General features: G+C 51.4%; 8 protein-coding genes across 8 annotated transcripts; 5 read left to right on the top strand and 3 right to left on the bottom strand.

Moving 5' to 3' along the window:
- Positions 1 to 1,467: 1,467 nt before the first annotated feature.
- Positions 1,468 to 3,724, bottom strand: CC77DRAFT_861804 (hypothetical protein). The gene is made up of 6 exons (XM_018533461.1): positions 3,285 to 3,724; positions 3,198 to 3,231; positions 2,946 to 3,146; positions 2,837 to 2,891; positions 2,557 to 2,790; positions 1,468 to 2,505 (listed from the first exon to the last, which is right to left on the bottom strand). The coding sequence occupies exons 1-6, from the start codon at positions 3,398 to 3,400 to the stop codon at positions 1,664 to 1,666; spliced, it is 1,482 nt and encodes a 493-aa protein (XP_018386665.1). The 5' UTR covers positions 3,401 to 3,724; the 3' UTR covers positions 1,468 to 1,663.
- Positions 3,725 to 5,357: 1,633 nt separating this feature from the next.
- CC77DRAFT_1060931 (LSM-domain-containing protein) lies at positions 5,358 to 5,827 on the bottom strand (the record flags this gene model as incomplete). Its single annotated transcript, XM_018528372.1, has 5 exons — positions 5,358 to 5,402; positions 5,450 to 5,513; positions 5,576 to 5,603; positions 5,656 to 5,751; positions 5,800 to 5,827. The coding sequence occupies 5 exons, from the start codon at positions 5,825 to 5,827 to the stop codon at positions 5,358 to 5,360; spliced, it is 261 nt and encodes an 86-aa protein (XP_018386664.1).
- CC77DRAFT_1020027 (hypothetical protein) lies at positions 5,672 to 8,816 on the top strand. Its single transcript, XM_018524964.1, has one exon. It carries the CDS (start codon positions 6,082 to 6,084, stop codon positions 8,590 to 8,592), a length of 2,511 nt encoding a protein of 836 aa, XP_018386663.1. The 5' UTR covers positions 5,672 to 6,081; the 3' UTR covers positions 8,593 to 8,816.
- Positions 8,817 to 9,153: 337 nt separating this feature from the next.
- On the top strand, positions 9,154 to 10,008 carry CC77DRAFT_934083 (eukaryotic phosphomannomutase; the record flags this gene model as incomplete). The annotated part of the gene is made up of 2 exons (XM_018534362.1): positions 9,154 to 9,500; positions 9,549 to 10,008. The coding sequence occupies 2 exons, from the start codon at positions 9,154 to 9,156 to the stop codon at positions 10,006 to 10,008; spliced, it is 807 nt and encodes a 268-aa protein (XP_018386662.1).
- Positions 10,009 to 10,892: 884 nt separating this feature from the next.
- On the top strand, positions 10,893 to 13,286 carry CC77DRAFT_988177 (alcohol oxidase; the record flags this gene model as incomplete). The annotated part of the gene is made up of 5 exons (XM_018536267.1): positions 10,893 to 11,256; positions 11,314 to 11,387; positions 11,450 to 11,553; positions 11,605 to 12,362; positions 12,424 to 13,286. 5 exons carry the CDS (start codon positions 10,893 to 10,895, stop codon positions 13,128 to 13,130), a joined length of 2,007 nt encoding a protein of 668 aa, XP_018386661.1. The 3' UTR covers positions 13,131 to 13,286.
- A 231-nt stretch (positions 13,287 to 13,517) lies between these two features.
- On the top strand, positions 13,518 to 14,063 carry CC77DRAFT_934356 (Trm112p-domain-containing protein; the record flags this gene model as incomplete). The annotated part of the gene is made up of 2 exons (XM_018534377.1): positions 13,518 to 13,703; positions 13,788 to 14,063. The coding sequence occupies 2 exons, from the start codon at positions 13,518 to 13,520 to the stop codon at positions 14,061 to 14,063; spliced, it is 462 nt and encodes a 153-aa protein (XP_018386660.1).
- Positions 14,064 to 14,407: 344 nt separating this feature from the next.
- CC77DRAFT_1094412 (hypothetical protein) lies at positions 14,408 to 19,088 on the bottom strand. Its single transcript, XM_018529739.1, has 3 exons — positions 18,840 to 19,088; positions 16,406 to 18,791; positions 14,408 to 15,802 (listed from the first exon to the last, which is right to left on the bottom strand). Exons 1-3 carry the CDS (start codon positions 18,999 to 19,001, stop codon positions 14,523 to 14,525), a joined length of 3,828 nt encoding a protein of 1,275 aa, XP_018386659.1. The 5' UTR covers positions 19,002 to 19,088; the 3' UTR covers positions 14,408 to 14,522.
- A 62-nt stretch (positions 19,089 to 19,150) lies between these two features.
- CC77DRAFT_1094411 (metallopeptidase) lies at positions 19,151 to 23,102 on the top strand. Its single transcript, XM_018529738.1, has 5 exons — positions 19,151 to 19,393; positions 19,507 to 19,802; positions 19,850 to 20,114; positions 20,160 to 22,677; positions 22,740 to 23,102. Exons 2-5 carry the CDS (start codon positions 19,613 to 19,615, stop codon positions 22,905 to 22,907), a joined length of 3,141 nt encoding a protein of 1,046 aa, XP_018386658.1. The 5' UTR covers positions 19,151 to 19,393; positions 19,507 to 19,612; the 3' UTR covers positions 22,908 to 23,102.
- Positions 23,103 to 23,200: the final 98 nt, after the last annotated feature.

Here is a 23,200-nt window from a genome sequence, read left to right as displayed (position 1 = left end):
AGAGAACACGCAAATGCGGGCCGATATTCACTTTTGAATGCCGAGTCAGAAAAGCCGGTCGTCTAATCCCGAGATCGTCCTGCTGTCAGTACTTACGTTCCGCGGGCGTCAAACTGATAACACAATTGCTCCTCGGAGCTCACAGCCAATGTCTGCAGGACCCTCGCTCGCCGTCCCCACCCGGTAATGGCAGGATTCTTGTACCGGACGTCTGGCTCAACTGTGGTCTCGACCAACTCTCATTGGCAGTGAGCTGCGACTTGGGTACTCCACAGCACCTGCATAATGCATATATCCTTGCCTTTGCCCATCCGAAACGACATGCCGAAGTGCCAAATCTACTACCATAAGCTGCATGCCGATGCTAGAATCAAGCGACAATACGAAATCAGCTGTTTTTGTCATAATGAAGTCTTGCGGTAATCACCCTCTCTTTGCGTGGACTGTGAACGGGCCCGCGGGCCATATAAGCCACTGTCCGCGGTAGGCAGACAAGGGCCCTTATGGTCTATCCAAAATCCGAGTGCGCCGCGGATTAGAATTGACAAAGGCTATTGCCATTTTGTTGTAATTGCAAATTGGAGCGTCATTGCTTGCCATGTTGGGAGCTTTCAGGTATGGGTGGACCCGTTCGCTCTATTCTTTGAACGTGCCGTCGATCGGCAAGCACGGGCTCGGTATACAATGCCGACGATAGACATTGTCGTGCGGCGTGGAAGCATCTGCCACGTGATGCTGGTTATCGATTGAATCCCTGCCATGTGGTGCTGGATCAGCATGCCAAATCTTCGATGTTGACGGACATGGATAAATCTCTCAAAATCCACTCAGCACGCTATGCCAAGCGCATAAGCTCGATGTTGCTCGGGACGGCCGAATGAAATAAGTCCGCCCTAGCTGCTAGCATGACTTTTACTACAGTGGCAAGTTAGTTACTTCTCGGATGCATGCTCTCCGTTAGGCGCCATTGAACCCGCCTTGGGCAAGCATCGAGATCGCCTCGTACGATTTGTGGTCATGTCGATTCAAACGAGGCTGACTGCCTGCCACACTATACAACGAAGCTGGTGGAAGGGTCCAGACCATCGCCGTTGCCAACTTTCCAGCCCCCATTTGTACGAGAGAAATAGTCAAGCACATAGTGTTGTTCAAGCGAAAAGATCTAGATTTCCTATGTACAAACTCCGCGTGCTCCTGCAACTGCCCACATGCTCGCCATGCAGCAGTTCCGTATATTCTCACGGAATATCCCACGGGAACTAGGCTTCCCATACCTCTACTCCGAAATGGCAGGTCTCCTGCATGCAAACAACATCCATTCAAACGGCGCAGGCTTTGCGCATCTAGAAGGGCCCATCATCCAACTCCAACCCCTCATTCTGTCAGGCAGGGATCCGTCCTCGGTATAATCACTTGGTAATCGAAAGGTCGACTGATTGCGTTTGGGGTATCATCTCGAAATGGCAAATAACATATGAAAACGTAAAGCGTCTCCGCGTATGCTTACTGGGCTGATGTGCGATACACGCATGCCAAACGTGGCTTTACTGAGGTTGTGCAGCGATACAGCTGCTCGCATGTAGCACATGCTGTCCACTGGAACGAGCCATGTGGAATGCTCCTACCATATCGTGTACTGTAACATTGATGTAAATTCAAAAAATCAAGGCGAACCTTCGGTTTCCATCACGTCGTCATCCGCTGCTCTTGATGCTATTTCTCCTGCTCTTACAAGGACGGCGAGTGATCCCTGATTTCGATAATCGTGGGAATTATGTGAGAGGTGGGACGAAGGTATCGGTGGCATCGGCCGGTCCAATGGAGAAGCTAGTGGTCCCATGCTAGGCACCGGTTGGGGAAGCATGCGCATCGTTTTGCTCGGGTCTGCAGGTAATGTCTGCCCGGGGTAAACTGTCATAGGATACCCTGTGGATCCTTGCGTGCTATGACCACTCTCGGATGATAGTGTCGTGTCTTCGTGGCTGAGAGGGGGAAGACGCGCGGATTCCCGCGGAGTCCTACGAGAAAGCAGGTCGATGGGCGCCTGGTAGTGAGCTGAGTGAGGATATGAAGGCGGTGGTGTGGATGCGATTTTCTGGTGGAGATCCAGATTGTACGCAGAAGGTTGATGATATGGGTTGGCATCAAAAGGAATCCTTGGATCCCGAATGGGGTTGGGTACTGATGAATCAAAAGCACCATCTCTTTGCATGCCAGTGGTCCGTGGAGAGGCAGAAGTGGGGGAGAACTGTTCGCCTGAGCGCGGAGAGGTAAAGCCAGAAAGGGGGCGGTTGGCCGGCGACGTTGAGGTTGAGGAATAAACTGGACCAGCTGGAAGTCGTGAAGAGCCAATGAGCGGGATGGGATCCGATTTCTGCTGCGGTGTTGTTTGGGCATCTGACTGGATAGTACTTAATGCTCGATTTGTGGCTTGGTCGTTCTGTTCGTAGCTGCCTACTCGTGTTGAAGTACTGGTTTCGGACTCCAGTTTCGAACGTTTGCCTTCTGCACGTGTCAATACCTTGCGGGAGAGTTAAATGGAAATTGTAAACAGACCTTTAGTAGGCACCGAGTGCTTCGCCTTAAAGTCTTCAAGGTACTTCTGGTAAGCCTCGTAGTTTGGCGTCTTCTTGTACTCGGCCAGTTCCGCATAGTACTTCTCTTTTGCACCATTGGCTTGTCGTTCGCAGCCTTCGCGTTCCTCGGCGGGCAAGACCTGCCATTTCTCACCGACTACCTTGGCAATCTCGGTGAAGGAAAGATCTTGTCCCTTCAGTGACTCTCGCACCTCTGCTACGAGTTAGTTGACTTCACAGTGCACCAAGGCAAAACTCACGGTTTGAGAAGATGACGTAAGCCGATGGTGGGCGTTCGGGGGCATGTTCGTCAGGCTATGCCAAGTTAGCAAGGTTGCAGGACATGGCAGAAGTTGACATATGAGCTACCTTTGGGTGTCGCCGGTACTTTCGCTTTGCGCCTGTGCCACCGGGCGCAGTGTTGGTAGAGTCTGGCTGCTTGGCTTTGGCCTCTGGCCCTGAGTCGTCACTGCGGTATGAGCCGGCAGTGCTTCCAGCTCGTGCAAGACTGATGGGTAAGGGCCGATCAGAAGACTGTCCGCGCGATTCGGCGATGGCCCGTTGAAGTTTCTACAGGAACTTAGTTATTGGTAAGGCTTCAGGCAAAGGAAAGTGACCTACTCTACGATGTCCAAGCTTGACGTTTAGGGAACTTCTATACAAGAGTGAGCACAGATGTCTCCAGGTACGGGTGGGGTATGCACGCACAAGTCGGATTCTGTTATGTCGAGCACAGTCTCCCATGTGTCGAAGCCTTCGGCCGTGAACACTTCGTGGTATTGGGACAGTCCCAATCGCGCGAGACGTTCTCTCAGGTCGCTCATGTAGGAGGGCGTGAGCGCGACCGCTGGGGTGGTGTGGTGTAGCGACCAACTCTCGAAATGGGCTGGTCGTCGAGGGTTCGATATGTCTGGAATTATTAGAGCACTAGTGGCAATGGGTTGGGATCGAGCGTGATCGATAGGACTCGAGTATGGCGAGACTAGTGTACAGGGATAAAATAGGAAATGGTCGCGTCGTGGCCCAGGCGACGTGATTGGTGCGGCACGACGAGTGTGGCGGATCGACTCGTAACGAAAATCCGCGTAAGGGTCAAAGTGTTGCAGGGCGCTGGGCGCAGAGAAGAGCAAGTTGAAGGAGTAGTCAACGACTAAGATGCATCCATAAGTGGTGGCGCCTAACGTTGGGTTTGGGGTAGGTGGGTCCCGGACCGATCAGCAGAATTCTGTGATTATGCTGTGGTAGGGGCAGGGAGAGTCTCGGCTATTGTAGCAGTAAAGACAGCGGACGCAGCCTAGTGGAGGCGCGACCAGGACAACGGCCGTCGAGAGTCAGCAAGCGGCCGGAGCTCATTTGGCGCGTCCCAAGCGGTGCTGCGCGCTGAGCAGAGTCGCACGAGGCCTGGGTTGCGGTGAGAGTAGGCAGTTCCGGGTGAGGGCGGTGCAGGTGCAGACCCAGGGAGAAGGGACTGGACTAGTAGTGGGTAGGATTCGGCGCAATCATGGCGGGCGTTGCAATTGGCGCAGGAGACGAGTCAGAGCGAGTGGGCGTGAAGGCGGCAGCGGGAGTCGTGACGATGATGTTGGAGGAGGCGGTGGTGGTAAAGACGGGAGCAAAGGAAGCAGGAAAATAATAATGTGTGACTGTGCAGCAATACCTCCTAAGGGCCCGGCCCAGGGCTCTCGAGATCAGAGCAGGGCGATCGACGCAATGGACGGCCAGCGAGCGCGAACAGGGGACGATCAAGGGTGCGAGGGAACGCTCCAGCCACCTCATCCGCACGGGGAGCAGACTGATGCGGAATCTCTTCCTGGATGTGACGCCGACTGATAGGCTGCGAGGGCGTGCGGGCGGCGGGTGATGCTGTCAAGTCTACAGAACATCTCAGACAAAGGCACGATCGACGAAACGCCGGTACCTACAGTAGGGCCGGTTCACACGAGCCGGCGACGTCCCAGTCTGCCATGCATGCTGCCTGCGCTGACGGTGCTCCGTAATTGCAATTTCATAGCCCCTCGTCCACCAGCCCTGGCTAGCATGTCCATGGAGAAAGTGACGTTGAGCTGACACAAACGCATCTGTGTTTCGTCATCCATGGCCTTTTTCCTCCAACTAAGCGAACACCAGACATTCGATCTGCGATGCGACGCAGATGGCGGCGTCGTGTGCGAACGAACAACAAACCCCCGAAAAGCCCTAAAACGGGCTGCATCGGCGATTAACATTCCCATGCGTCAACACGCGACGACGCCTTGTAGTTCACGCTGTTGCACGTCGTCTCCTCTGCTTGATTACACTCACTGCACCCGTCACCTGTCGCCCTGACCCTGACCCTGACCTGGCCGTGGCTGATCAACGCGCTGCAAGGGGCGGGAAAGGACATCTGGGCACGCCCACTTCCGCCCAACTCGACATCACCAGCGGAGCGGAACGTTGCGTTGCTCATTTCCTCTTGAAGCAACGCCGTCCTTGGCTAGAGCACGCACGTGAGTATGACAGACGGCCGCATATCCATGAATACATTGCGCTATGTCTCATCTGAAGCTCCATGGTGATGGCATACTGGACCCTTGGGCGTCATTACAACCGCCTTGAATCTACCCCAGCGTGAGCATCGCGTCCGACGGCTCGTCAGCCTTTTCATCGACGTTGCCTCGTGACCTGTCCAACCTCGGCAGCAGACAATGCCGGGCTAGGCGCACCAACCGCACTGCTGGCCGTGTCGTCGTCGCAATGTGGTTTGAAATCATACGATGCTGCATTTGTTGGCTCGCATCGGCCCTACTCGTCCTCCAGAACTGTCTGCCCATCTCCTCCGGGCACCATCTGGAAATGTCAGTACTGGCGCACAAACTAGACAGGGCGTCCCATACCATGCAGATGTTGTTGCCGTTCAATAGAATTTTGGGCAGCTGCACATTTCCCTCTGCCGGGTCACTGCCGTCGTGTCAGTCGCACTTGTCCGTGTCGAACATGAAAGAACCTTGGAAGCTACGCACATCTCCGTCACGTTCTCCAAGACCATGTCTGTTCTTGTTAGAGTAGTTCCGTCCACGTTGTCTCACTCAACCTCACTTACTGACGTAGTCATCGAATCCAACCAGCTTCCCGGTGAATTCTTTCCCTCCGTTCATAATGACCCAAATCTGCGAACCTACACATTTGTCGATGAGTTCTACAGAGGTTAGTCGATAACCGATACTCGCTTGCGATCAAGGCCTACCTAGCGGAAGGAGGTTCTCGAGCGACATGGTGGCGTGTTTTTTTCGTGAGCTGAGTATCGGACGTTGAATATAGAGGTCGTGTTTGAGGTGCAGGTAAGACCAAGGTGGTGATTGGTTTCGATATCTTGGCGTTCAAGACCATCTTTCACAGGCGACACGCTAGCCAACCAGTGCTTGCGAAGCAACAGGCAGCAAACATCTTGTCCACACACGATCAACTCGCATCCGTGGCGACTATCCTCTTCTGTCGGCGCCTAGTGGGAGCACTACCATGGAGTGTTATGCTCTTCCGTCGACGCGCCTCTCTGCTGAGCGCGTCAGATGCCCCGCGGCGTGCTTGCCATGAGACATCCACCAACACCCTACCCTCTGTGAAGCGCCATACATTCGCCACGCATACGTTGCGTATTGGAGAGTGCAGGGCAATGCACACCACTTCACTATGCTCAACATCTGCTACTCCACCCGCCTCGACCTGCTGCTGGAAGCGAGGACGGCCTGCCACCAGACGCGACAACTTTCCTAGAAGACTCCATCAAACCCCTGCTGCGGGGCCACAACCTTCAGTGAGCCAGCCTATTTCCAAAGAGGCAGTACCCATGGCCGAAGACCCTCGTTGCAAAAGTCAAGCATCGGCTACGCTACACGTACGACCTGCTGAGACTCCCCCAGCACCAGGCGCTGACCGATTCCAGCGGGTGGGACTATGGAATCCAGCTCATGGACTACGTTTTGCGACGACAGCGGCGGCCGAAGCGTCTAAGTCGGACTCTATCCATGAAGCCGCCGAGACTGTGTCTTCACGTATAGATGAATCAGCTGCGACGATTCGCACTGACGAGTCCTCTCCGAACACTCGAAACGAAGCAAACGATGCTACCGGACACACCGAGGAAGTTGCTGTAGAGGGCACTTCAGAGAGCGACGATTCTAGCGGTGTTTCATCTCAGCCCGAGACCGAGACCGAATCCAAGGACGACGAAGAAGATAATGCAGATGAACACGTTTCTCTCACATATCAGATCCCAGAGGAAAGGTTGCGTGCTGCTATGCTTGCCGCTCCCAACACACGGGACAGTTATTGGAGTGCCAAACTCTATCAAGGACCTGATGGCGAATCTCTCTCCACCCATTACTGCAAGTCTTTCGATGTTGCTGAAAGGGTGGCTAAGTATTTTTTACAAGAGAAGGTAGTTGGCTTCGACATTGAATGGAAGCCTCGTGGAAATCCATATTCGATCAAGCAGAATGCTTCATTGATTCAGCTGGCTTGCGAAGATCGAATCGCACTCTTTCATGTGTCGCTTTTCTCCGGAAGCAAAGCGGAGCAACTAATGCCTCCCAGTCTGAAGGCTGTCCTCGAATCACCAGACATCTACAAAGTAGGTGTGTCTATCAAGGGCGACTTCAAGCGCCTAGAGAAGTACCTCAATGTTCAGCCTCAGGGGGTTTTCGAGCTGAGCCGCTTGCATAACCTAGTTGAGTGGTACGGGGTAGAGCCTAGCAAAGTCTCAAAGAGGGTTGTGAACCTCGCTTCCCAAGTGCTGCAGCATCTGCAGCTGCCCTTGTATAAAGGCGAGCAGTTAGCCGACGACTCCGAAACAACACCTAGCGTTCGGGAAAGTGACTGGAGTCTTCCTTTAGATGTGCAGCAGATACACTACGCAGCTGCTGACGCGTATGCTGGATTTCGCCTGTATCATATGCTCGAATGGAAAAGGACACGGATGAAGCCGGCCCCTCCTCCAGTAGCTCTTTGCGATTTTGATAACAAGCCTTCACCAAGGCCCAAGGAATCCCGCAAGAGAATCAAGAAGTCCAAGGACGTAGCAGACACAACTGTAAAGTCCGCAGTTGACGTGGCTGAAGACCAACAAGAAGACGAAGGAGACACCGAAGGTTACGAGACAGCGACAGAGGAATTTGCTGACAGCCATCAACTCGAAGAATCACTGTATGCAACATCGACAATTGTCTCTGCAGGTGGCGCGGACAAGACCCACGTGTCCCAATCCACCCGAAGCAGTGATCTAGAAAAGACGGAGAGAATGGGAGCTGAAAGCATAATTTCTCCTGAAAAGCGGGTTGGTCGAGTGAACCTCTCCCGGCTCGACCATACTAATTTTGGATACCCTAAACTGCCTGAGACATCACAAGAGGAAGACACAGAAACACTACCCTCTGCACTGTCTAAAGAAGATGTTGGTGTGCAGCTAGAGGGTCAAGACAAGGGTGTTTCCTTTCAGAGGCAAAAAGCTGATGATGACGAATTTGCAGACCCAGAACTTGAAGATGCACTCAGACGTATGACTCTAGACGACAGTGGAAGGTTGACAGAAGATGCGAACGGCCTAGCATTGGAGCATACTTCCCCTGACCTTCACGAACCTAACGGGCCTATCCCAGCACCACAACCGGACATTGGTCTCCTGGACGAGCCATCACGAACACCCGAATACAACTTGGCGACAACATGGGCACAAGAGCATCTTCAACTTACCATCCCATCGCCTTCCTCGACAGCACCCTCGCGTATACGTGCAACCGTGACGCACCTTCGCGCTTATCATATGTGGTATTACCAGAAGCTTTCGATTGATAGGATGACCCAAATTTTGCGAGATCCGCCGCTCTCAAGTAATACGGTCGCAAGCTATATCTTGCAGGCAATTACGTTGGAGCGACTCGAATACGAGAAAGAGTCCCTTAGAGACGTATTGATGGTGATGCCTTCCGGGGTGCGAAAGGGACGATGGAGGGCGCTAGCAGAGGAAGTCGATGCGCTGGAATGAGTAACATGAGCTATGCAATGGAATACCTATTCTTAGAATTCGTTCAACATGAAGAGGACATGCATGTCCATAAGGCATGTATGGCTTGTTCAGCACTATGTGTTCTCTTCGTATTCATGTAGTGTCCACTTGCATGTAGAGATTCTGACACGCGCTTGAGCGGAAGCCATTCCGCTTCTGTCAACACAAGGCGGCTCAGCATTGCACGTTCATGACTTAACAGCGTCCAAGTGGACACAGTGTCGATACAGATAGAACAGCATGCTAATGTAACGCAAATCCTGAGATTTAGTGAAGACGTGTCAATATTGCCATGGAGTCGTACGCGTTCAGGTACCAAACTAAGTCAGGGACCAGGCACCGCTAGCTCAACCCCACGCGCGTGCCAACGCGAAACTGCGGTGAGGATCAGCCATCCCTGCAGGAACCCCTCCAAAACATATACTCTCCTGCTGTACCTGCGAACAACTGCTGTTCTCGGGTTACTCCAATTGACTGTCTTTCGTTTGCACATCCGCCCCATCGTAGCTCACTTTACGACCACAAAACAACATCTGCACCATGGCCGCCGCAGCTGCTGTCTACCCTCCGCTTGACCAGCGTCCGGTCAAGAACACTGTTCTTCTCTTCGATGTCGACGACACACTCACAAAGCCGCGCCAGCTCGTCACCCCCCAGATGCTGCAATTGCTCTCAGAACTCCGTCACAAGTGCGCCATCGGCTTCGTTGGCGGTTCCAACCTCGTCAAACAGCAAGAACAACTTGGAGGACCCGTGGATGTCACCTCGCTGTTCGACTTTTGCTTCGCCGAGAACGGTCTCACGGCCATCCGTATGGGCGAGGTTCTGGCTAGCCAGAGCTTCATCTCATGGATTGGTGAAGACAGATACAAGGCTCTTGCCAAGTGGTATGTGACTTGAAAATGCTGCAGAGTATTGCTGATGTAGGTTTGTAGGATCCTCCACTACATCGCTGACCTCGACATCCCCATCAAGCGCGGTACCTTTATCGAGTTCCGCAACGGCATGATCAACGTCTCTCCTATCGGCCGTAACGCATCCACTGAAGAGCGCAACGAATACCAAAAGTACGATCTCCAACATAAGGTCAGGGAAACCATGGTTGCGAAGCTCAAGGAAGCGTTCCCTGACTACGGCCTTACATACTCCATTGGTGGTCAGATTTCCTTCGACGTCTTCCCTACTGGCTGGGACAAGACCTACTGCCTACGTCACATTGAGGCAGAGAAGGGTCTCTCTGGTGTTGTCTACGACAAGATCCACTTCTTTGGTGACAAGGCTTACGAGGGCGGAAATGACTGGGAGATCTACAGCGATGAGCGGACTATCGGACATAAGGTCAAGAACCCAGACGACACCTATGCGCAGCTTCAGGAGCTGTTGAAGAGCTTCTAGTAGGATGAACCGAAGGCATATGGGGCGATATTGTTGAGTTGGAGACGGCATGGCAGCTTTGTTCTCTTTGAGATCAATTCCACCGGCGATGGAGCGACACGATAAATAATGCGAACAAGATTTATATCAGTCCATTAACCCTAGGATCTATGAACTGTAGCTTTTATGGGCCGAGTCTTGTTTGTTCGCATCTCTGCATCGGCAGATTTCAATCCCGTGTCTTTCAGTCAGACTATACGATCTATAACTTGAAAGAGGAGATAGTCGCTGCTGACACGACAGTAATTTGTTGACAACGAACCAGGAAGAATTGTTCCAAGGACATTAGCCAGACCGCTTATCGAAACCTTAAACCACTGGAGCCTGCATGTGGTAGATTGACAAGATGTTAGTCAGACAACGCCTTGCTTCACGGCCAGCAGCTTCAATCCCGAATGGCATTCTCTCCGTCCACAACAGCGAGCTTGCAATGTACCAATCAAGTGTTTACCAAATATTGTCCAAACACAGTTTTGAGATCCACATCCACCTCGCCAAACCATGCCCCGAACGTCAAAAACGCCGCCTGGCGCCATGATACCGTCACTACTCGGGTGCGGGGGCAGATTGAGGACCTGCATACGCCCTGTAGCCTCGTAGCCAATTGGAATTAGCCTCCCTACTTTCGACCTGTTTCTAAGACGGTTTCGGAAAGTCGTTCATGCCGGGTAAAAGGTATGGGCCGAACTTCACAAAACCAAGACGCTAGATGCTTTGCACCTCACCAAGGAAGGGAAAAGAGGAGGAGGGGTTGAGATCTTTCGAATGTCTGAAAGACTACAAATATTGGTCTCTGTGCCTAGACGCCTCCAAAACGTATCGTCGAAGTTGATGTGTTCTCCATCATGAAAATCCCTGCAATTCCACTGCTCGGTCTGCTTCCCACTCTAACTTCAACCTCTCCTCTTCACCACGCTTCTTGTGTTTCACCACAATCTATCTCCAATTCCTCAAACACATACGATTACATCGTCACGGGCAGTGGCCCGGGCGGCGGCACTATCGCTTCAAATCTAGCTCGCGCTAGCTACTCTGTTCTGCTGATTGAAGCGGGATCTGATGCTTCGTCCGACATTCGTACTCAGGTACTTGCTTTGAATGACTTCTCGAATGCGAATGTAGCTTGGCACTTTTTTGTGAAGCACGGTGATGATGAAGAGAGGCTGAAAAGGTATAATTTGTTGGTTTGGAGATTGGAGAATGGGGAATGTGAGTTTGGTCTTGAGTGTAGAGCGCATACGAACTCATTGCTGACGTCGTTGATAGATTGGGTTGGGAAAGATCCCAGTGCTGAAGGACACGTAAATGCTGAGAGGTTGGGTATTTTCTACCCAAGGGGTGTAAGTAATGTCGTGAGAAACCCGTGCAGGATAGATACACTGACTTGAGTTACCGAGTCTAGGCTACGCTGGGTGGAAGCGCAATAATCAATGCCGCCGCGACATTCCTGCCGAGTGATAGCGACTGGGATTTTTTTGACAAAGGAGTTGAAGATGGTATCTGGAGGTGAGTTGTTGAGAATCCCAATCATTGCAGACGGTGCTAATATCCCTATAGCGCCAAACTGATGCGCGAATATTTTGAGAAGATTGAGCACAACAACTACCTTGACAAAGACACTCCCGGCCACGGCTTCACAGGCTGGCTGCAGACCAATATTGCCGATCGTGCCACTCATGCAGCTTCAACACTTCGCTTCAAGGTCTTCGAAGCATGCTTGAGGTTGGTGGGAAAGGATCCAGAAAAGGTTTTGGACTATCTCACTAGCGACGGTAACTACCTGGATCTAATGCGTGACCAGTCAGAGGGTTTATGGTCACTGCCTTATCACGTTACACCGAACTGGAGGCGCTTCAGTCCACGCGATCGTGTTCTGGAAACGCGTAATCTGACGAATGCGACGCTGCATCTCCAACTCGAGTCTTTGACCACGAAGGTGCTGTTCGATAGCTGCAGTGGTAATGACACGAAGCCGCGAGCAGTTGGAGTCGAATATCTTCAAGGCAAGTCGGTATACAAGGCCGATCCGCGCCGCAACGCTTCCAGCACAGGCACTCTACATCAAGCTTTCGCTCGAAAAGAGGTCATTGTGTCTGGCGGTACCTTCAACTCCCCACAGATTCTGCAACTCTCTGGCATCGGGCCCAAAGCCCTCCTCGATAAATACGACATTCCCGTAGTCTCTGACTTACCAGGAGTGGGACGCAATCTCCAGGACAATTACGAGATACCCGTCTACGGAAACGCTCAGGTCAGCTTGGCGGCAGCGCCTGATCCCGATGCTCCACAATGTACATACGGTGCTCCAGGCGATCGTAAGTGTCTCTACACGGACTGCGCATGAGATAAATGCTGATTTCAGACGCATATGTTTAGCATGTCTTGATCTCTGGTACAAGGGGGAAGGGCCCTACTCGCGAGGTGACTCAAACTCAAACGCCTTCCTCATCAAGACGCCCCACGCAGTCGAAGGCGAAAGAGATATGCTTATGTTCGCCGGCATAGGCAGGGCTTTCGCCGGTTTCATGCCCACGGAATTTCTCAACCGTACATCCTATCCTCCCTCCACGTTCTCCTGGTCAACAGTCAAAATCCACCCCCAGAATACCGCCGGCTACGTACAGATCCAGTCAGCAAACGCAATCGATACACCAGAAGTGAATCTGAACTATTTTGCCGAGGGTGCGGAAACAGATCTCAATGCCATGCTCGACACAGTTGCTTTTGCGCGTAGAGCCTTTGCTTCTACCGAAGCACCAGTTGGTCCTGTAACCTCTGTTTCTCCCCCTTGCCCACCTGAAGACATTCTCGACACAGGCTATTGTCGAGACACGCAAATTGACAAAGACTGGATACAAGACCAGGCTTTCAGTCACCACCCTACAAGCACCAATAAGGTTGGGCCAGACTCTGATCCTTTGGCTGTACTAGATACGAGGTTGAGAGTTAGAGGAGTTCAGGGATTGCGTGTTGTAGACGCCAGTGCGTTTCCCAGATGTCCCGGGGCATTCCCGGCGGTTAGTACATTTTTGTTGAGTGAGAGGGCGACAGACTTGGTGTTGGAGGATGTGGGGAAGTGGTAGGCTAGGTATTGGTGTCGTATCGTGGATAGAGAATGCCGTCCTAGGAAGAGAATATGGGTAAAAAGACTGCCATCGCTGTCACGCAAACCGAATACAATCTTGTGTGTCTTTAGTACAGACGAATGACAACAATAAAAAAAGTTCGATGGAAGCAATAGGAAAGCGACACGACGATCCAGATGGGAACTTAAGCATAAACTTAAGCCCTGCATTAGCGTGTTTACCCCACCAATAACCCGACCTTCGAATTCGCGCCAAAAATTGTTTGTCGCAAAGCTCGCTGGCCAAAACTTGCCCGCCAACCAGTTCCACTCCAGGACAGTACACGAAACGCTCAGAGCGATACGACTCTCAAACAGTCCGGTACCCATAATCGAAAGCCACAACATGAAGCTCCTCACCTTGAACTTCCTCACCTGCGCCATAAAAACCTGCAAAACAAACCCCGCATCCTTCCCCCTACACCCGCGCGACGCCGAACTCGAAATTGTAGAAGCAGACGTCAACCTAGCCTTTCTCAAAAACATCTTGCCGAGGTTGATGTGGAATGAGTTGAGGGGGATATGCAGTGAGGTATGCGAAACCCTCAAGTTCTACAATTAAAAGAACGACGACCGCAAGGCTTGCAAAACAGAGGCTAATGTATATACACTATAGCTCGGTCTCCCTGAACTTCCACCAACAGCACCCACACCCGCCGACCTTGTCGAGCCTTCTTCTACCTCTGCCTCTGCGTTAGATACCACGGATACGACACCGGCAACAGCAACTGAACAAGTAGAAGAGGAGCCTAGCCAGACAGCGAAGGATCTACACAGGATATTACTCGAGACATGTATACAAGAGGGCAAGCTAGTATGTGGAGCATGTGAGCATGAGTATGCGGTCAAGGAGGGGGTCGCGAACTTCCTGTTGCCGGGACACCTGGTATGAGCTTGGAACGTTGTGCATGAGATTTTTGGTTGGACGGTTGAGCGTGGTGGAAATTGAGTTTTCAGGCTGGAGCTTGCGAGCGCAATAACAGTCTACCACGATAAGCCTAGGCTGAGCACAGAGTGTAGGACTACGAGGCCATGGGCACTGCTACACACGCAGGGCATCAGCAGAGAGGCATGTAGGGAGAGGCATGAATGCGGCTGGACGACGGAGGCTGCTATGTGATACCCGTCTGATGATTTCTATACACATGGGAAAAACAGTGTTTTGCACAAGAGCATGGAAGTCAGTGCGACTCGTCTCGACTGCAGAAGTATCACTAGAGTCAAATCAGAGTTGACAAAGGGCAACGCGCTTAAGAATTGGAGCTACACTTTTCCCTGGCCAGAATGGTATCTACGATATGCGCCTGAACACCCTTGTAACGGCACTTCCACCGGCGAGGACTTCCAACCCTTATGAGCCAAGAGCGCGGTTGATCTGCACCCGCTTATCCTCACCACCCGACACAATGCCCACAGCACGATCCCACCGTACGCTGAAGACCTTGGCACCTTCACCATGACTCTTTGCAGCATCGCGTCCTTGCCTGTAAATAGTGTACACGCTTTCACCAGTCATTCCCTCTCCAACCTGTCCGCCTGTACTAACATTCCTGAGGTCCCAAATTTGAACTGTGCCGTCGTGCGAAGCAGAAGCCAGATTGTATTCAGAAGAAGGATCCGTGTCCAGGGAAACAACACCGTTCTTGTGGCCTCGGAGCGTCATGACACTGATCTGGGTAGCTGACGCGCGGGGGTCGATCAACGTGATGTGTCGTGCCGAGGTACCAGTTGCAAGTAGATTTCGGGAGGGAATCGCGCAGAGGGAAAGAAGCGAGTGACCAGTCGTTCGAGTGTCAACGCACGACTGGGTAGGCAGATCCCATGTCTTGAGCGTATGGTCGTGAGATGCCGAGTATGCGACTGTAGCATCATCCGGCTTGAATATGACGCTCGATACCGGTGAATTGTGACCGCTAAACGTAGCGAGAGCGCCACGAGCGGGAACCGTGCGATCGGGCTTTGAGAGCTTTTGTCGCTTGTTGGAGGCAGCATTTGAGCTCGGCAGGAAGTTTGGCGGTGCGACTGGGTTCTCTTTTGCATTGCTCGAGAAGAGCGAAATAGTGGTATCCGAAGAAGCAGAAAGGATTCGGCTAGACGGGCCATGAACCGCGACGTCTTCTACACCCCATCGATGATTGAACAACTCGAGAGCCGTTGTAATGGTTCGCGCGTCATCATCGTACTTGTAGACACGGACCGTGTTGTCCAAACCTGCAGCCACCATCTTCTTCTCCGACAGCCACTTGGCCGTCTTTAGGCTTGTGATGCGACCACCGTTGTTGGGAGCCTCGGAAGTCGCCAAAACATCGCCTGAAGTGTTCCACACTCTTACTAGCCCGTCGTAACTCGCGCTCAATATTCTCTCTTGCCCACTTTGTACCCCCGATAGAACATCCACAGCAGAAACCCAATCGTCATGCTCAAAGCTTGTGACGTTCAGTGGTGGGACCAAAGCCCTCGTGTATTCAACGTCCAGCGTCGATTCGGCATTGATACCATTCTTCGTGAGAAACTCGTCGATTGTGGTCCGGAGAAATTCGCCATTGATCAAGATGTCGAACGGTATGCGACTGTCGTCATCGCGATGTAAAAGTTCGTTCACAAGTGTTGAAAGCTTGTGTCGTGTAAGGGCTAGAGGCGCATTTGCGTTAGCTACAGTATCAAAGAAGCGGCGAAGGTAATGCGACGATAGAAATACGCTGATATAGTCGCGACGGCTCACAATGTGTGCGCGACTGTATCGCAGCGGATAACACAAAGCCGCGACAAGCGAGTAGGCTTGCGATAGTTCTACTTACATGTCTGAACTAACAGGATGTTCGGCTCCTCCGAAATCTGTAGGCTAGCATCGCGTGTCGTAAGGCGAATCTGCACCTTGGTTTCTGTTGCGTCGATATCCATGGCGTCGGCGGGTTCGGAGATATATGTTGGTTGGTGTTGAAGTTGTGAAGCTTTGGAAATTTTGGGATCTCGAACTTTTTTTCGAATGCGGTTAGCGCGGCGAGAATCAGCCAGTCGGCGTTCGTAGACCTCCGCTCACGTACGACTTCACAGTTGCAATTACCGAATTTACTCAAGTTTAATTGTAGTTACTTACAAGGTCATACGTTGTTTGAGTTTTATGCAGAACACTTGTTGCAGACTTGGGTCATCTCATATCTAGAACAATATGAACTCGCTCACGAGAGCATAGCTGTGCTCCCTTCAAGGGTATATCATTTCATCAAGTCATACTAGTCCTCCTAATCTCAGCAATAGCTCTCCTCCGATGATCGCTAGGCGCGAACAGCGCCTCGATCAGGCCCACAACCTCGTCAGCCTCCATCTCCAACTTCAGCTCACCATCTGTCCAGAAGTATTTGATATCTGCAAGGCTGCTGTCCAATATCTCGCTCAGGTATTGGAACTTAAACCAATTGGGCGTGTAAATACCGGCCATATCTCTCGTCTCTCCATTACCATCTTCTGTTTGGAAATGCTGGGACAGGGTAGCAAGTGACACGCAGTATCCGTGCAGTTTTCTTGACTCGTCTTCTGCGATATCTGACATGTCCTCGACGTCGGTGACAAATTTGGTAAGGGCAGCTGATACCAGTGAGCCAAGTGATTGGAGTAGGGCGCTGTGAGAGAGGACATTCTGCCATTGTCGCTTCACATCACCTATGCGGTCGATAGTCGTGGCGATAGCATCATCACAGACCGTAGCAAAGGGAACGTTAGTACATCCTTGAAAGCCCTGCGCGTCTTCAAGATGATCCCTGATGATTTGTCTTTGTGACTCCATCTCGCGTCCATACGCACGCTTTCCAAATCCGTCAACTGACTTGATATCAGACTCGAGCATCGGCTTGAGACGTTTAGATGGTTGCAAATGCTGTGGTAATGCTGATGTTTGATCTTTCTCAGCCTGGTCTTGAAGAAAAAGTCGCAAACGATCTGACAGCCGCTGACAATCGTTGTAGATGAGCATGTTACTTGCGACGTCTTTAGAGTAATGCATCACAGCAGTAGCTCGGTACATTGCAAGGAGGAGGCTAGGAATGGCGTATAGGCCTCCGCTTGCGGGTGCGATTGCGGACTTGACGAGCTCGGGGGAATTCAGTGTGTCTACCTCTGCAATGACCTGCAAGATGATTTCCATGATAGCATCCGGAATCGCCGTTACTGTGTATGTTTCTCGAAGTGTGACCTCCTGATTCGCGGGCTGTTTTTGAGATGCAGGTTTTCCGTTTGTTTTCGGTTGCTCTGGTATGGTTCTTGCAGGCTTTGGCGATGCAGCAGGTTTGGTGTCAGTCTCATCGTCCCAATCTGCACCCCAATCATCTGCATCCTCTGCATCAGCTGGCTTTTCCTTGGTCTCCTGCTCTTTCAACTCATCATCGACCACATCATCATCCTCACCCCAAGCGCTCATATCTTCTTCTTCATCTTCGACAGTCTGTTTTTTCTCTTCTGTGACTTCTCCTTCCTCGTCCCAGTCAGCAGCCCAGTCGTCTTCCTGTTCATCTCCGGCATGCAATGCATCGCCTTTTGAGATGACTTGCGTCTCGACCCTTTCAACCGTTTTCTTCTCTCGCACAGTCTTTGGGAACATGGCCTGCACTCGGGAAATCGCATGCTCTTTCTGTTTAGCAAGCCATATCTCGGCAGACTTATCCACCCATTCGGCTAGACGATTCTGGCCAGACCAGCCTAGCTCATCAAGATACTCGACCAAGCCCAAGACATAAGAGAGCGACTCTTGAAAGTGCGGGATTCCTTCTGTGGATAATGGCACGGCAGGCAAAAGCAGGTTCGAGATCAGACGAGAAGCGACGATCGGAATAACTTTGGATGATAGTGGAACAGCAATGCTAGGCGGTAGGCGCGTGCTCAGAAACTCGACGAGCAAGTGGATATCCTCTAAGGTAGCTTTTATCCTACCATCGTTGACCGGACCAGCACGTTGGATGACGTCCTCTTGGATTTCAAATGCGGACACGACGCGGTCGGTACCCATGGCAAGGCGGGGGAAGATTATGACTCTGTCAAGATCACGGCTTAGGCGGGTGACGAAGCTATCAAGAAGCCCCAGTTTTGTAAGCGCTTCGATGGTTGTATTGATATCGACCTTGGCCTCGCGTTCGATGGACTGATGCAGTGCGATTCTGTGGCTGGTATTGTCAACCGAAATCAGCCCGTTCCATGACTCTGTCACGGTTTCCACGATAGCTTTCTTCAGCAGCTCTTCCTTGTTCTTCAACACACCCACTACTCTCGTGGTGGTGAAAGGCCCCAGTCTTTGAAAGGCGCCATCTGCGTCCTCCAATATTTGTATAGCGTGTATGACATGGCCATGTACAGCAGCATTCTGGGCGGAGTCCAGCAGAGTCGAGATATCTCTCAGCTGCTCCACCGCTTGTGCCAAGCTCTCATTATATGCAATCTCGGTATGCAACAGGCTGACCTTGCTTGCAGCATCCTGGACGCGAGCGGTGTTTTCTTTGCCAGCTTCGGCTTGTTTTACGATATCCTTGGCCGTTTCTTGCGAGCGTTTGATGTCGTCCTGCAGCTTGCGTGCCTGTGCTATCCAGCCATCGACGTCCGGCGCGGCTTCTGTTGAGAGTTTGCGTACTTCGTTCTGGCAACACAGTCAGCGCCGCCAAAGCTACATGGTAGCTTCACGCACCTTTGTGTCTTCTCGTGCCTTGGCGACCACCTCGAGCAGCTTGGGAAGTGCGCTGGAAGGTACGGTTGCAGACGCGACATGTTCATCCTGGGGAAACGCTCCGTGTGCGGCTGACTGGAGCAGCGCGTCGCCTAGCTGATGATCCGAAACTTGCGAAGGCATCTGTAATTACGGGGCGGTTGACATGTCGATATCAAGAAGAGCACAAGGGTAGGCTAATTCGCAGCGAGGGCAGCCGCAACGTTGCAGGACCAACATTGAAGCTGCACGGACACCCAAGCGACGTCAACGCATGCGTCCCCTGCCCCGCCACACTTACCCCGCCACGCTCAAGGCGTGTGGTCGATTGAAGAACCTGGCACATATGCGTTTGATGACAATCACAGGAGACAAATCTGGATCAGGGCTACTTAGTATATTCGCCATAGCACTATCTTCGTGACGTCGCAGTACTATCGCTCGGTAACTCGCCTCTTCCAAACCCTGCTTTCGATTATTCCCTTCTTCCTTGGCCGGGCTGGCTTTCTGCTACTCGCACTTCTTCTTATCCTCTCGTGAGTCTTGCATTTTCCCATTACACTAGACATCTGGTTTCAAGCGCTAGTATCGCATATCAAATGCAAGCATGCATCGGCTATGTACGACAAGTCAGCTAACACAACAATAGTAGTACCAATTCGGACAAAGCGGCCTGCGCCTGCAGCCTGCACAACGGAGAAAGATACTTCAGCAGCCTCGCTTTGCAGTACCCCCTCTCCTTCAAATTCGACATCATGGGGTCAATACAGCACGAGTCGCATTTCAAGAAGCTGCAGCAATTCAAAGCAAACTACGCTGATGCCACTTTCACTCAGTATGAATCGCAGCGAACAGGTCTCCGGGTAGTCGTAGTCGATCGCAAGGGGCCGAAAGTATACGGAAACTTCGCAGTGGCCACCGAGATCCACGATGATTCGGGCGCACGTGAGTATTCTCACTCGTGTTCTACAAATGTTTACTAAATGACGTAGCGCATACCCTTGAGCACCTCTGTTTCATGGGTTCACGGAGATATCCTTTCAAAGGTGTACTAGACAAGATTGCCACCCGATCATACTCCGACACAAATGCATGGACGGACGTCTCCGAAACAGTGTATACTCTGTCAACGGCAGGTTGGGAAGGTTTCGCTCAGCTACTGCCTATTTACCTGGATCATCTTATTGTACCTACACTCACCGATGCCGGTTGCTACACTGAGGTTCATCACGTTGATGGCAAAGGAGAAGATGCAGGGTAAGTATTTCTTGACGCTTGTGCGTTGTTTGCTAACAACACAAGTGTTGTCTACTCTGAAATGCAAGGACGTCAAAACTTACAGGGCGACCTGATGGATCTCCAGATGCGCCGTCTACTCTATCCTGAAGGCGATGGTTTCCGCATGGAGACAGGCGGCCTGATGGAGAACCTACGAGTTTCTACCGCAGAGCGCATCCGCCAATTTCATCGAGACATGTACCAACCTAAAAACATAAGACTTGTGCTGATCGGAGAGGTGGATCATCCAAATCTTCTGGATGTACTGGACAAGTTCGAGGACCAGATCGTTGACCGCGTACCGGCTTATAGTGCGCCCTTCAAGCGTCCGTGGGTCGAGTCGAAGCAGACTCCACCACTAAGCAAAACAATCGTTGACACGGTCGAGTTCCCAGAAGAGGACGAATCAACGGGCGAGGTTCAAATCGCCTTCCTAGGGCCCAAAACCATCGACGATCTCGGAGAGACTGCCATCAACACACTGCTCAACTACCTTGCTGGTTCATCTGTTTCGGTCTTAGTAAACACGCTTGTGGAGAAGGAACATCTTGCAAGTATGGTCTACTTTTGGTGCAAAGGACATACCGACATGATAATTTGGTGGACCCTGTCATCTGTAGAGACAGATAAGCTGGCAGATGCAGAGAAACGTTTCTTCGAAGTCCTCAAAGAACACGCTTCCAAGCCGCTTGATATGAGCTATCTTAAAGACTGTCTCCATCGTTTCAAGCGTCAAACTCGCTATATGTCTGAGATTGGTATGGATGAGTACAAAGATCCGATTATCAAAGATCACGTCTTCGGTGACCGAAATGGGACTCATCTTGAAGACGCCATGGCCACCCTCGACGTATTCGATACCTTGGACAGCTGGACCGAAGAGGAATGGCGAGCGTATCTGAACAAGTGGATGGTAGATGCTCATCACGTTTCCATTCTCGGTAAACCCTCAAAGGCTCTGTCAGATAAGATCAAAGCAGACGAGATTGCACGAGTCAAGGCACAACAAGAAAAGCTAGGTGAAGAGGGACTGAAGAACTTGGCACAGAAACTCAAGGAAGCCCAAGAGGAGAACGACAAGCCCATTCCAGAAGAGATCATTGCTGGTGTTCAGGTTCCAAGCACCGAGTCTATCCACTTCTACGAGACTACAACAGCACGCTCTGGACTAGCAAAGAAGCTAGGTACATCAAAGAACAATATCCAGCAGATTGTGGACAAGGATGAGAATGGTCTCCCATTATTCATCCACTTCGAACACATTCCAACTTCTTTCGTGCACTTCGGTTTAGCGCTCGGAACCGCGTCGCTACCAACGGAACTTAAGCCTCTGCTCGGTGTGTATCTCACCAACTTCTTCGCTACTCCTATCATGAAGGATGGAAAGCGCATCGAGTTTGAAGAGGTCATCACCAAGCTTGAGCAGGATACGATTGAATACTCCATGGACCGTGGTACTGATATCGGAAGCTCGGAAATGATTTATATTCCCTTCATTGCTGAGGCTGACAAGTTTGAGACGGTCGTCTTATGGCTCAGATCAATGCTTGTTGACTCAGTGTTCGACACTGAGCGCATCATCTCTGCAGTCAAGAAGATGCTTGCGGATGTGCCCGAAGAGAAGCGTGACGGCAACTCGATGAGCTTTGCAGTTGATCGTATGATACACTACGATGCCGCTTCCGCTGTTCGCGCTACTGGAACATTAGTCAAAGGTCTCTACCTAAAGCGCATCCTGAAATTGCTCAAGACGGAACCCCAACAGGTTCTCGACAAGCTCGAAGCCTTGCGAAAGCACCTACTGACCTTTGCCAACATGCGCATTCTCGTGACCGCCAATCTCGAGACTTTGCCAAACCCAGTATCCACCTTCAAACATCTCACCGACGCTTTCAAGCCCGGCCCGGAGCCGACTGTGAACCCAATCGATGATCGCAATGCACTCCTATCAGATATCGGCCGTAACCCAGGTGGCACACACTACATAATCCCCATGCCCATCGACTCTTCCTTCGCAGTACTCACATCCAAAGGACCAAAGGGGTATACAAACGCCCAACTTCCGCCACTCATGGTCGCACTGGCCTACCTCGATGCCGTCGAAGGCCCCATGTGGCAATCAATCCGTGGCACAGGTCTTGCATACGGCAGCAACTTTTTCCGCGACCCCGAGACAGGCCTACTCAAGTTCCGCATTTCCAAATCCCCCAATGTATTTGCCGCGTACAACAAAGCGAAGACAGTCATCAAGGAATACGGCGACGGTACACAGAAGTTTGAGAAGCTGGCTCTCGAAGGTGCCATCTCTAGTATCGTGCGCGACTTTGTCGATGAGCGCGCTACTATTGTCGACGCTGCTAGGAGTTCCTTCATTGATCTTGTTACGCGTGGTGTTGGAAAGGATTGGCAAGATTGGGCGCTTCGCGAGGTGCGCAAGGTGACTGAAGAAGACGTCAAAAACATCTTGAACGAGGTTGTAGCTGGTGTGTTCGTGCCAGAAAAGACGGATCTAGTCGTAACATGCGGTGGTATCATGACTGACGTAAGTTCCTCGTTATTCACCTCTAGTTCTTGCTCTGAAACGCTGCTTACTTTTCTATATAGGGCCTTAAGAAGGACTTTGAAGACGCAGGCTTCAAGATCGAGATCAAGCAGCTAGCTGATTTCCAAGACGCATACGGTCTTGAGGGTGAAGAGGATGATGAGGACGATGACGAAGATATGTCAGGTAGCGAAGACGACTCTGAAAGTGGATCAGAAATGGAGGAGTAGGGTTTAGATACCACCGTGAAACCCATGCTCACCACCAGATGAATAAAGATTTCTGTGTCGCCTGCTCTCTATACAAACACCCTTTCTTTATAAGTAGTACGAAATGCTCTTGGTAGGAGTACACATAGACTTTTATTTACTTGGCTTATCGCAGAGAATACACAGTAAATACGTTTAGAGTAGCTTTAACTTTACGTCTAGTGCGACAAAGTTTTGTGCTACCTCCTCTGCTAGATAATCCGTTTGATATATCACTAAAAGGTATTCAATGTGTGGGTCGAGTAGTTGCAACA

The sequence above is a fragment of the Alternaria alternata genome (genome assembly GCF_001642055.1).
Source record: "Alternaria alternata strain SRC1lrK2f unplaced genomic scaffold CC77scaffold_9, whole genome shotgun sequence".
Classification (NCBI taxonomy): Eukaryota; Fungi; Ascomycota; class Dothideomycetes; order Pleosporales; family Pleosporaceae; genus Alternaria; species Alternaria alternata.
This window is presented reverse-complemented; position numbering and strand designations above follow the sequence as displayed.

Excerpts from the sequence above, each read along its gene's own strand:
- CC77DRAFT_1020027 (XM_018524964.1), top strand. The coding sequence starts at position 6,082 with ATGCTCTTCCGTCGACGCGCCTCTCTGCTGAGCGCGTCAGATGCCCCG.
- CC77DRAFT_861804 (XM_018533461.1), bottom strand. The coding sequence starts at position 3,400 with ATGAGCGACCTGAGAGAACGTCTCGCGCGATTGGGACTGTCCCAATAC. Across the intron at positions 3,232-3,284 it reads GACATAACAGAATCCGACTT|AAGTTCCCTAAACGTCAAGC; the intron begins GTGCGTGCATAC and ends ACTCTTGTATAG. Across the intron at positions 3,147-3,197 it reads TCAAGCTTGGACATCGTAGA|AAACTTCAACGGGCCATCGC; the intron begins GTAGGTCACTTT and ends AAGTTCCTGTAG.
- CC77DRAFT_1094411 (XM_018529738.1), top strand. The coding sequence starts at position 19,613 with ATGGGGTCAATACAGCACGAGTCGCATTTCAAGAAGCTGCAGCAATTC. Across the intron at positions 19,803-19,849 it reads CCACGATGATTCGGGCGCAC|CGCATACCCTTGAGCACCTC; the intron begins GTGAGTATTCTC and ends TAAATGACGTAG. Across the intron at positions 22,678-22,739 it reads GCGGTGGTATCATGACTGAC|GGCCTTAAGAAGGACTTTGA; the intron begins GTAAGTTCCTCG and ends TTTTCTATATAG.
- CC77DRAFT_1094412 (XM_018529739.1), bottom strand. The coding sequence starts at position 19,001 with ATGCCTTCGCAAGTTTCGGATCATCAGCTAGGCGACGCGCTGCTCCAG. Across the intron at positions 18,792-18,839 it reads AGGCACGAGAAGACACAAAG|AACGAAGTACGCAAACTCTC; the intron begins GTGCGTGAAGCT and ends CTGTGTTGCCAG. Across the intron at positions 15,803-16,405 it reads TGCTGAGATTAGGAGGACTA|CCCTTACACGACACAAGCTT; the intron begins GTATGACTTGAT and ends ATGCGCCTCTAG.